The sequence below is a fragment of the Schistocerca piceifrons genome, chromosome 3, assembly GCF_021461385.2.
Source record: "Schistocerca piceifrons isolate TAMUIC-IGC-003096 chromosome 3, iqSchPice1.1, whole genome shotgun sequence".
NCBI lineage: Eukaryota > Metazoa > Arthropoda > Insecta > Orthoptera > Acrididae > Schistocerca > Schistocerca piceifrons.
The window spans coordinates 32961020-32973042 of NC_060140.1; the positions used below are offsets into that span (position 1 = coordinate 32961020).

A 12023-nucleotide genomic window follows, 5' to 3' on the forward strand; every position below is an offset into this window, starting at 1 on the left:
CATAAGCATTGCGCTTGCCTCATGCAATCATTTTCTGTTACAATGCTACATGTTGAATGCAAGGTAATTTTTACTCACCAAATGCTGTGGACACAAGCTCAGCTTTGTACCACTGTACTTAAAAAAACCTGTGTAATTAATTATTTTACATGTTGGAACTGAAAATTTGTTCTCAGTGAATTTAAGATAGGACATGGTATGGCTACATCTTGATACTATATTATTCTTCACTTCATGGAGCCGGCTTACAGCCTGTTGTGTCTCCACAGAAACTACCTGTTCCTCAGCCATATGACATGTCTTTTTGCTATTGGTTTATAATTCACTACTTGAAACTCAAGTTTCTCATGGCATACAAAACGCTCACACAACTTACATGAATGCAGACAGGTGACATCTTTCAAGCACATATTTCACAGGTGTACACCTGCAATGAGAGAGTGCTCTGCAAAGAAATTTAAAACCTCAGTATGTGAGGCTACACTCACCAAGAACCATAATACAGGATATGTTTATCGAAAGTGAATATTAATTAACAACAGATAAGTATGTAGCATTAATTTTGTCATTCTGTAATTTGGCCAGGGAGAGGCAGAGATTCCAGGAAGAACTTAAGCAAAAAATCTCTGTGTCTATTTATGTCACTCGCTACTTTAATCACAGCTGCTTCCTTGATAACACTATAGCAACTGCTGAAAGTTCACACCAGAATCTCTATGTTGTCATATTCCACAGGATGACAGTACCTAGGCAGATTTGCTCAGTTATTGTAAGTGTGCGTCACATTTATGCTCTATACATGGTTCTTATCGACAACAGTCTCTTAATCCACCTCAAAAATGACAGCGTGTTCACCTGTTGGAACATCAGCAGTTGATGCAAACATCACCCAGCTGCATGCCCATAAGTTATAGGAATGATTACTCCATGGAAGTATGTTCTGTCTTTGCAAATAAATGAAGGTCAGTTTGTCTTTTGCCATACGCATTTCACTTCTTTTATTTATGAAACATCTTCAGTGGTGACTTTCAATTTTGAAAGTCCACATGTGTGGTCCTGCTGGTGTGTTTACTCGGTCCCCAAATTTCAGAGGCCAATTTCTGGCGTTTTTCACCCACATTTATTACAACATTTCATTCGCACATTTCCTTGTGTGTTGAACACATTTACATTCAAAGCACAAAGAAAAGTACAAAAAAGTACTGTAATAAATTTACAACAAAAACCATCAGAAATGGGCCATCTCTAGTATGAGGACTGAGCAAACATTTCCACAACCACACACGTGGACTGGCAACTTCGAAAATCACCACTGAAGATGTTTCACACATAAAAGAAGCAAAATGTGTACAGCAACTGTCTTTCATTTGGTTGCAAAGATGGAACATACTTCCATTAATTTTCAAGCAACGAAGGAAAGATGGAAAAAACTGATTACTTGTTTAACTAATCTGTTCTTCCCTCATTCTGCTGATCTGTTGTCTCCATATTACATTTCATAATATTGTTACATTCCAGCCTCAATTTTCCATTGTTTGATTCTTTCTCTACTTCTCATTTATATAGTATATGTTAAGTTGTTCTCTTATAGTACCGTTTTGTATTTGATCTCTGAGGGTACATCCTTTAAGTTTTCTTATAATTGTCATTTAATTTCAACCAACTGTATTCTATATTAATCTCCTCAGTTACAAAGGAACCGATAGTGACTAAATAACCTGCTTTAATTTATACTTTTTAATACATGTTCAGTTTCTGAGGTAGTATCCTAATTGAATATTGTTTTAAAGACATTTCAGGATGAAGTTTTTTTTCTGATGCTGTGGGAGAAAAGTATGAAAAGAGTGACTTTATGGCCCATCTGTCATGAGAATGTAGCAAATGACAACAAAGAAAGTAGTTATATTAACAGGAAACAGAGAAGAGTCACAAGACATACGTTAACAAATAGCACGGCAAGGACACCAATGAAGCAATTGCCACCAATAAAGCAACTACAATTGTTAACCAAAAATGTAACCTGTCATAATACTGGATACATTCAGTGAACGATGGCAGGTATAAGTGGACAAGGAAACCTTAAAGCTCCACACCTCACTAATTTCCACATCATTACAAATGGAGGAGTGGAACTGAACAGTACACACAGTTCTCAGGGGCAACACGTGGACACGATATACATCACTTTCCATGTACGTACACCAAAATTATTCCAGCGTATCGACAAGCGCCGGCACATAGACGAAGATCGTAAGAGCAAAGAAGGTGGTGAGCATCATCAGCCAATAGCCCGCTGACAAGGACCGCACCACGACAGGAGCGCCCTCTAGCCGAAGAAAATATAAGCACCGCTCCTGCCAGCCTCGGCCGGACAGTATTAGCACAGTAATAAATGAGAGCACTATGATAGCCGTTATTACTGATCCACAAACTGTGTGAAAAACTTGCATGAAGACTATATATAGCAAAGGAATCTGTCTTATTTGCATGGTGCCCATCGCTGGCGACACCATTGTAAATTCAAAGTTATGTATTGTCAATCTTCTTATTTGTGATAAAAACTATTAATGTGATTTTGCTTGAATTGTTGTATAGCATTCTGAGAACGCAGCAGCCTTTACACAACCTATACGAGACGAGTGAGCAAGATCCCACAGAAATAATGCAATATCAAAAGCTACAGGGTTTATAGTATTCAGATTTTCGTAAGTTTTCCAATCAGTTGTGTTTTTAATCACTTCAGTCAAACTATACATCTACATTTTGATGGCAAATAAGGCAAGAAAGTATAGTAACTTCTTACTGGGAAATATGGCTCTCTGCATGTGTCAACATATACTGTTGCACACATGGCAAGAAAGTATAGCAACTTTTTATTGGTAAATATGGCTCTATGTTTGTGTTAACATCTACTGTTTCAAAGCATATGCTTGGTTTTTGTTGTCAAATAATACCTCGTTTATGACTCTTGTGAATCTGATGGTCATAAATGTCTGTTAGATGATACTGTTTCTTCAAACATCAATTATAAAACAAAGCATAGTTTTACAAGAAAATTATCTTTAGTGTGTGTCTGAGCAGGTACACTGCCGTTTTTTAAAATTGTTTTTATTCAGTTGTAGCTGTTTGAGCTGGAGTACTTTTCTTGTGGGGATACCTGCTCAGCAGTGCAAATGCATCTAATACTGAATATGTGTTGTGTTTCTAAACAGAACGACTGCGCTGACCCATACATAGTAATTGTAGAGTCATTGTCACATGCCTTCTAACCAAAGTGCAAAGCGCAAAAAGGGGAGATGGCATTTATGTATATTGTTAACAATATAATTCAACATTTTCTTTGTGAACTCGACACAGATACACATTACATTCATTTGTGCCAATGTGCTGGTATTCAAGGTGTTATACTGTCAAAAAGGTAATTATGGTTAGATACCAAAAAAATTGTCATGTGCCATTAGAGATTTACAGCATCCTTATGTCAAAACAACATCGATCGATATTGGAGAAAGCGTGTCAGAAGAGTTTTGACTCAACGTGTATGACATTTGTGGGAAACTGTTTTGAAGGTTCAAATTAACATGTATTCATATCTTGTAAACACATACATTTCATGGAAATTTTGCAAATGATCTATGGAATATTGATTAATTAACTAACTAATTAACATATCACAAGTCTCAAAGAATGACAAAGGATTATAAACAGCTTCTCCCTTACAGTTTACAACTTCAACTTAAAAGTAATTCTGGATTCACAAACAAACCTATGAAGAAGGTGCAGTATACATTAAGTGGCAATCTGCAGCAATATAAACATATTATTGTGTGGTTTCCTTTATTAGGAGTCCCCATTAATTCTGAAGGAAACAATTTCCTAACAAGCCACTTTACTTACACACAATGAAAATAATTTTCCTCAATCAATCAATGTATCTAAACAATGGAAAATCCAGGATGGAATAACCACACTATTGTGAAAAGAATAGTTGCTACTCACCATATAGCAAAGATGCTGAGTTGCAGGTAGGCACAACAAAAAGGATATCAAACGAAGTTTCCAGCCAAACAGGCATGCACTCGACTAATGTCTGAAGTATTACTGGAAACCCATAAGAGTATGAGGGGATGGAGATCTCTTCTAAACATCATGTTGTAAGGAATTCCAGATATGCTCAATAATGTTCATAGCTGAGGAGCTTGGTGGTCAGTGGAAGAAGAGCACTCCTGGAGCCATCCTGCAGCAATTCTGTACGTGTGGGTGTCACAGTGTTCTGCCAGAATTGCCCAAGTGCAACGAAATGCACGATGGACATGAATGGATTCAGGAGATCAGATAGGATGCTTACATATGTGACGCTGGTCAGAGTTGTATCTAGATGTATCAGGGTCCCATATCACTCCAGCTGCACACCCCCCCACACCATTACAGAGCCTTCACCAGCTTGAACAGTCCCCTGCTGACATGCAGGGTCCATGGATTCATTATGATGTTTCCATACTAGTAAACATCCATCTGCTCGATACAATTTGAAACGAGACTCGTCCGACCAGACAACATGTTTAGAGTCATCAACAATCCAATGTCAGTGTTGACGGGCCCAGGCAAGGTGTAAAGCTTTGTGTCATGCAGTCATCAAGGGTAAAAAATAGGCCTTCAGTGCCAGTAGTCCACACTGATGATGTTTTGTCGAACGGTTTGCATGCTGACATTACTGATGGCCCAGCACTGAAATCTACAGCAATTTGCAGAAGGGTTGCACTTCTGTCATGTTGAATAATTCTCTTCAGTCGTTGTTGGTCCTGCTCTTGCGGGATCTTTTTACAGCCGCAGTGATGTTCGAGATTTGACGCTTTACCGGATTCCCGATACACTCGTGAAATGGGCGTACAGGAAAATCCCCATTTCATTGTTATCCCGGAAATGCTGTGTCATATAGCTCATGTGCCGACTATAACACCACATTCAAAATCTTGATAACCTGCCATTGTAGCAGCATTAACCCATCTAACAACTGTGCCAGACACCTGGCGTTGCCAACAGCTGCACTGTATTCTGTCTGTTTACATATTTCTGTATTTGAATAAGCATGCCTGTAACAGTTTCTTTGGTGCTTTCGTGTATTTACATATTTGTAAAGCATGTACTAGCATGCAAGTGGCAGCTAATTTGTATAAGCTAACTTTCTTTAGTAACTTAAAAAAAGTTTGTATCATGCAGGGTGCTTATTTACAGCTATAAAAAAAATAAAGCAAAGGTTCTTGATTGAAATCAAATGAGAAAAGGATTATTAATGCCACTCAGTATCTGATATAGCACATACTTTATTTCATGTCCTTGCAGATGGTTCTACATGCTAATGTTTATATACACAATTTTATCTATTGTTACCAATCATTTTCAGCACTGCATCAACAATGTCATTTACTGTTCTCTCTTACAGCTCTTGTTCTTTATCTTTGCTGCTCATCATTATTCTTCTTCTTTTGGGCTTTTTCAAGGCATTAGTGCTCTTCTTTATCATGAGTATTACATACACCAATGAAATTTAGTATAGGTGTCGTGCCATGACACCAAAATCAGCATAAACCGTAAAGTTCACTGTGATGAAATCCTGTCCACTCTTTGTCAAATTCTTCTGTTCAAGGCTGGACCTCATCTACCTGTGGTTGTAATACAAGAGCTTTATTAGCGAATGTTGCCTTGTATTGTTTAGGTGAAACTCCATCCTAAAGCAACACTACAGTTTCATGTCTTCTCAAATTCCTCTGGTATTCTCTTATATGCTAAATTTGTAAAACAATCAGCAGCTCTTTTTCTGGGCATCCATTATTGTGGCTTTCTTTTGATGAATCCTACAACTGACAAGTGACACTGAAAGCACAATGAAAGATTAATGTTGGAGAGCAATAATGTTGGAGAGCAATAGCTCATCACTGCTGAAATGTAAACTTCTCACAGTATTCGGTAAACACGGTTCTCCAGATGGCATGGAGTTTTCAGTAAGCTGAGACAGCTGTCGCAGTGTAGTTGTACTGAAGTCTGAGGATGAGACATCAGGGAAAGTTGTCCAGCAGGAGCCGTGAAGGCTCCTTTCTCGAGATATGTGTAACAGGAACAATCTAATGTACTGTTACCATAATACTGCAAAAGAAAACATCTTAAGTACCAGGAGAAAATGCAAGGAGTAGAGTTTATTTAGAAACAAAACCATCCTTAATCATGGAGCAGCATTTTTTCCCCTGAAGTATAATCCCTATGCAACAGTAAATATCAAAAACTTGTTCCTTGAGACAACAAGCACAGCAGTGTCTTTCCCTCTGGCTATTTAAGCCCTCTCAGATGTATTCAGCAGCCATTTATGTTCTGCGCTAATTTGTGATATTAATAGTCTGTTCTTTTGGCTGAGAGGTGAGTCAAGAAAATGATGGTCCTTTCAATTTCTTCTATTAGTCATTAATGCCCACAGTATTCATTGAAGTATTGTTATATCTGGCAAGTGTACTGAGATTTAATCATTTAACTTCTCTACAGATTCATCACCATGAATTTTACAAGGTACACATTGCATCACATTATTTTGTGGCTCTTCCAATGTTGCCAATGTTTACAATTACTGGTGGCAATCCAGGTTTTAAAACGTTCTTTATGGATATGGGTTGTGCATAGTACTATTATCTAAATTTTTTGGTTTTCAGAGCCTGCAGCAGCAACAGAAAGTAACAGTATGCTTAAAATGTTGGAATACTCCCTTTAGGTTGAATTACACCTACAAATCATTACTTTAAAGGAAAGTTATGGTATATCTCGTAAGTCTAAATTATCATAATACTATTTTCAGAACTTTGAAAGTCACCAACAACAGCATAATCAATGTTCTTCTTCCACGAATACTCAGTTCAATACCAGTACTATTCAGTACACTTCAACATGCATGAAGTAGCTGCATTTCAATTATTAAATATCAATCGTTGATTCCTCACCAATTTTTTACATTTATTACTGAACTGAGTGTATAATTTTCCATTTTAGAACATAGTTCAGTACCTCTATGAGAAAATGGAATAATCACAACCATCACCACCTACAGCTACAGTTGATCTCAACCACAAGGTATGTCTCAAGACCAAAGTGCTTTACTAGGTATGGTCTTATTGTAGGTGATATGCTTCTGCCATACATGGAAGAACCCTGGAGATACTAAAAGGTATCAGATAGATTATATAATGGTAAGACAGAGATTTAGGAACCAGGTTTTAAATTGTAAGACATTTCCAGGGGCAGATGTGGACTCTGACCACAATCTATTGGTTATGACCTGTAGATTAAAACTGAAGAAAATGCAAAAAGGTGGGAATTTAAGGAGATGGGACCTGGATAAACTAAAAGAACCAGAGGTTGTACAGAGATTCAGGGAGAGCATAAGGGAGCAATTGACAGGAATGGGGGAAATAAATACAGTAGAAGAAGAATGGGTAGCTTTGAGGGATGAAGTAGTGAAGGCAGCAGAGGATCAAGTAGGTAAAAAGACGAGGGCTAGTAGAAATCCTTGGGTAACAGAAGAGATATTGAATTTAATTGATGAAAAAAGAAAATATAAAAACGCAGTAAATGAAGCAGGCAAAAAGGAGTACAAACGTCTCAAAAATGAGGTTGACAGGAAGTGCAAAATGGCTAAGCAGCGATGGCTAGAGGACAAATGTAAGGATGTAGAGGCTTATCTCACTAGGGGTAAGATAGATACTGCCTACAGGAAAATTAAAGAGACCTTTGGAGATAAGAGAACCACTTGTATGAATATCAAGAGCTCAGATGGAAACCCAGTTCTAAGCAAAGAAGGGAAAGCAGAAAGGTGGAAGGAGTATATAGAGGGTATATACAAGGGCGATGTACTTGAGGACAATATTATGGAAATGGAAGAGGATGTAGATGAAGATGAAATGGGAGATATGATACTGCGTGAAGAGTTTGACAGAGCACTGAAAGACCTGAGTCGAAACAAGGCCCCCGGAGTAGACAATATTCCATTGGAACTACTGACGGCCGTGGGAGAGCCAGTCCTGACAAAACTCTACCATCTGGTGAGCAAGATGTATGAAACAGGCGAAATACCCTCAGACTTCAAGAAGAATATAATAATTCCAATCCCAAAGAAAGCAGGTGTTGACAGATGTGAAAATTACCGAACTATCAGCTTAATAAGTCACAGCTGCAAAATACTAACACGAATTCTTTACAGACGAATGGAAAAACTAGTAGAAGCCAACCTCGGGGAAGATCAGTTTGGATTCCGTAGAAACACTGGAACACGTGAGGCAATACTGACCTTACGACTTATCTTAGAAGAAAGATTAAGGAAAGGCAAACCTACGTTTCTAGCATTTGTAGACTTAGAGAAAGCTTTTGACAATGTTGACTGGAATACTCTCTTTCAAATTCTAAAGGTGGCAGGGGTAAAATACAGGGAGCAAAAGGCTATTTACAATTTGTACAGAAACCAGATAGCAGTTATAAAAGTCGAGGGACATGAAAGGGAAGCAGTGGTTGGGAAGGGAGTAAGACAGGGTTGTAGCCTCTCCCTGATGTTGTTCAATCTGTATATTGAGCAAGCAGTAAAGGAAACAAAAGAAAAATTCGGAGTAGGTATTAAAATTCATGGAGAAGAAATAAAAACTTTGAGGTTCGCCGATGACATTGTAATTCTGTCAGAGACAGCAAAGGACTTGGTAGAGCAGTTGAATGGAATGGACAGTGTCTTGAAAGGAGGATATAAGATGAACATCAACAAAAGCAAAACAAGGATAATGGAATGTAGTCTAATTAAGTCGGGTGATGCTGAGGGAATTAGATTAGGAAATGAGGCACTTAAAGTAGTAAAGGAGTTTTGCTATTTGGGGAGCAAAATAACTGATGATGCTCGAAGTAGAGAGGATATAAAATGTAGGCTGGCAATGGCAAGGAAAGCGTTTCTGAAGAAGAGAAATTTGTTAACATCCAGTATTGATTTAAGTGTCAGGAAGTCATTTCTGAAAGTATTCGTATGGAGTGTAGCCATGTATGGAAGTGAAACATGGACGATAAATAGTTTGGACAAGAAGAGAATAGAAGCTTTCGAAATGTGGTGCCACAGAAGAATGCTGAAGATTAGATGGGTACATCACATAACTAATGAGGAAGTATTGAATAGGATTGGGGAGAAGAGAAGTTTGTGGCACAACTTGACCAGAAGAAGGGATCGGTTGGTAGGACATGTTCTGAGGCATCAAGGGATCACCAATTTAGTATTGGAGGGCAGCGTGGAGGGTAAAAATCGTAGAGGGAGACCAAGAGATGAATACACTAAGCAGATTCAAAAGTAGGTAGGTTGCAATAGGTACTGGGAGATGAAAAAGCTTGCACAGGATAGAGTAGCATGGAGAGCTGCATCAAACCAGTCTCAGGACTGAAGACCACAACAACAACATGCTTCTGCCTGCCTCATACCAACAAATTGACTTTCACAGCCAATTATAAGGACCTACCACAGACTTCAAACCACAGTACAACTTGACATTTTTCACATTAAGAAAACTCTTTGCAAAGATGAAAGAAGTGGTATATGACAGAAAGAGTCCTATCACTGACTTGTGATTAAATCCTGAGCCTTTGGATTTGTAGTCTGGCAATTAGCCACCACACCAGGCACACATTTTATTAATATTAATATTCCCATTTGTGGTGGTGGTGGTGGTGGTGGTGGTGGTGGTGGTGGCAGCAGCAGCAGCAGTAGTAGACCAATTAGCTACTAATAGTAACAGCACTCTTTTTAAGAATACTGAAGGTAGTAAAGCAACTCTAATTTCATTCAGTAGAGTATTCATACATATTACAGAATGAATTGCCTGTTAATCTCAGCTGAGTGAAGAGGTCTTCAACTGAATGGAATTGCTGAATGCAGTTTTCACACTACCTTGCCTTACCTGATTCTGTGCTGTGTGAGGAGCCGGTCCTGCCACCTGAACCTTGTTTGTCTAAGCTGGCAGCTAGCTCCCTCACTGATCGTTTCTCAGGCACTGTGGTTCCAGCACTGCAACCTCCTCCTGAAAAAATAACACTCTTCTAAAATATATGATTTTACAGAACCATTACATTTCATGCAGCACTGTGAAAATTTTACTTGCAACATCACAAACAAACAGTAAAAACACAAGGGAAACCAATATTCAAAGATGTGGCCTCTCAGCCTCACTTATATGGTTAAGGTAGTCAATTTGGATGTACGGCAAGTGGGTTTCATTTACTTGTCTGGTTTTTTGCAACACCTTCAGTTTTATAAGAGCAGCAACACAATGACATATGAGGACCCCAGAGGTCAAGGGGTCTAAGTAACATTTTTGACAAAAATGGGTTAATTACAGGAATGGGACGTGATAATACTAATCTGTTTCGTGGTAAAGTGATCCTAGTGATTTTATCGACAGTACGTGCCATCTAGCATGAAGCCTCTTGACTACTTGGTGTGTTGTAGTTAAACAGTGGCTCACTAGAGGTCCAATATCACTAGGACCCCTTTACCACTAAACAGTGCAATAGATTCTGTTCGTGGAAGCAGACATCAGTGCTAGTGACAAAGCATGTCACCACATTATCTTCTGTACAACACTGGCTGACACGTGATCCTTTGGTGGTGTGTTTAGTCACATTTGAGCGTTTCATACAAAGTAATTGTAAATACATCGTTTGTATACAATGAATGGGACTGAGAAAAACATTCAACCTCAGCTACAAAAGATTGGTACGTTTTGTTACAATAGTATTTTTTTCTAGTTGCTTACATATATATATCTGGGTAACAATTTATTTATCTAGCGGTTGAGGTATGGAAACTTTAGGCCTCTCATCAGCGTAGCAACAAACAATGAAATTGAGTATGAATTTGTTTTAAAGAAGTAGTCATTTTCAGATCCTATGCCCAAGGCTGATAATAGAAAAAGTAATGGCGATACCAATAATGACAGTGACAGTTATATTAGTAGTAGCAGTGACTCACCACTGTTTGAAGATGGTTATGAGTCTGATACAGACAGTGATTGAAATCCTTGTGATGATGATGATGAAACCAGTGGAGCTTCTTCAGTTATGTTACATCTGTGAGTTGTATACATCTGAAGCTAGATATCTAATGTGTTTATTATTGTGTTTAAATTTTAATACAATTTAAGATACCACAATGTTGTTAGCCACCATTACAAAAACCCTGATTTAGTATACACTATTTCTAGATGACAGAAGAAGAAGCAGAACAAAGACCTGGTCAAACTGAGGACTTTCTGGCTGATGCTATTTGTGGTGTCACCGCCAGACACCACGCTTGCTAGGTGGTAGCCTTTAAATCTGCCGCGGTCCGTTAGTATACGTCGGACCCGCGTGTCGCCACTGTCAGTGATTGCAGACCGAGCGCCGCCACACGGCAGGTCTAGAGAGACTTCCTAGCACTCGCCCCAGTTGTACAACCGACTTTGCTAGCGATGGTTCTCTGTCTACATACACTCTCATTTGCAGAGACGACAGTTTGGCATAGCCTTCAGCTACGTCATTTGCTACGACCTAGCAAGGCGTCATTACCAGTTTATATTGAGGTTATAACATGTACCGTCAAGAGCGATGTACACCAATTGTCGATTAAAGTTAAGTATTCCAAGAACTACGTTCTTTTCTCTATAGGATAATTACTTTACCTTGTTCCAGACCTCACGCCAATCTACGTGAGCTTAAACGCGTGCATTTCGGCCTCCTCTAGCAACACGGTGTTGGCTCTTCTGCCAACATTTCACTATTCCCCCTGAACCTCAGCCCGGGAGAAAAAGGGTACAAAAAGGAGCACACCTGGAAATCTCAGAAAAGGAAGATATTGAGGAACACAGGACAGGCTTATGTTGACTGTAATATGATGCTGCATGGGGCTAAAAAGATACGTGAATACAATCACCTGTGTACGTACAAATGTAATGAAAATATTCCCCAAGAGCATAGGGTAGTAATAT

At 38.7% G+C, this 12023-nt stretch overlaps 1 protein-coding gene across 1 annotated transcript in view; it reads right to left on the reverse strand.

The window, feature by feature from the left end:
- Positions 1-12023, reverse strand: part of LOC124789771 (F-actin-uncapping protein LRRC16A) — a 524837-nt gene that overhangs the window by 13958 nt on the left and 498856 nt on the right. The window contains 1 exon segment of the mRNA XM_047257233.1: positions 9960-10079. Coding sequence (XP_047113189.1) covers positions 9960-10079 — 120 coding nt within the window.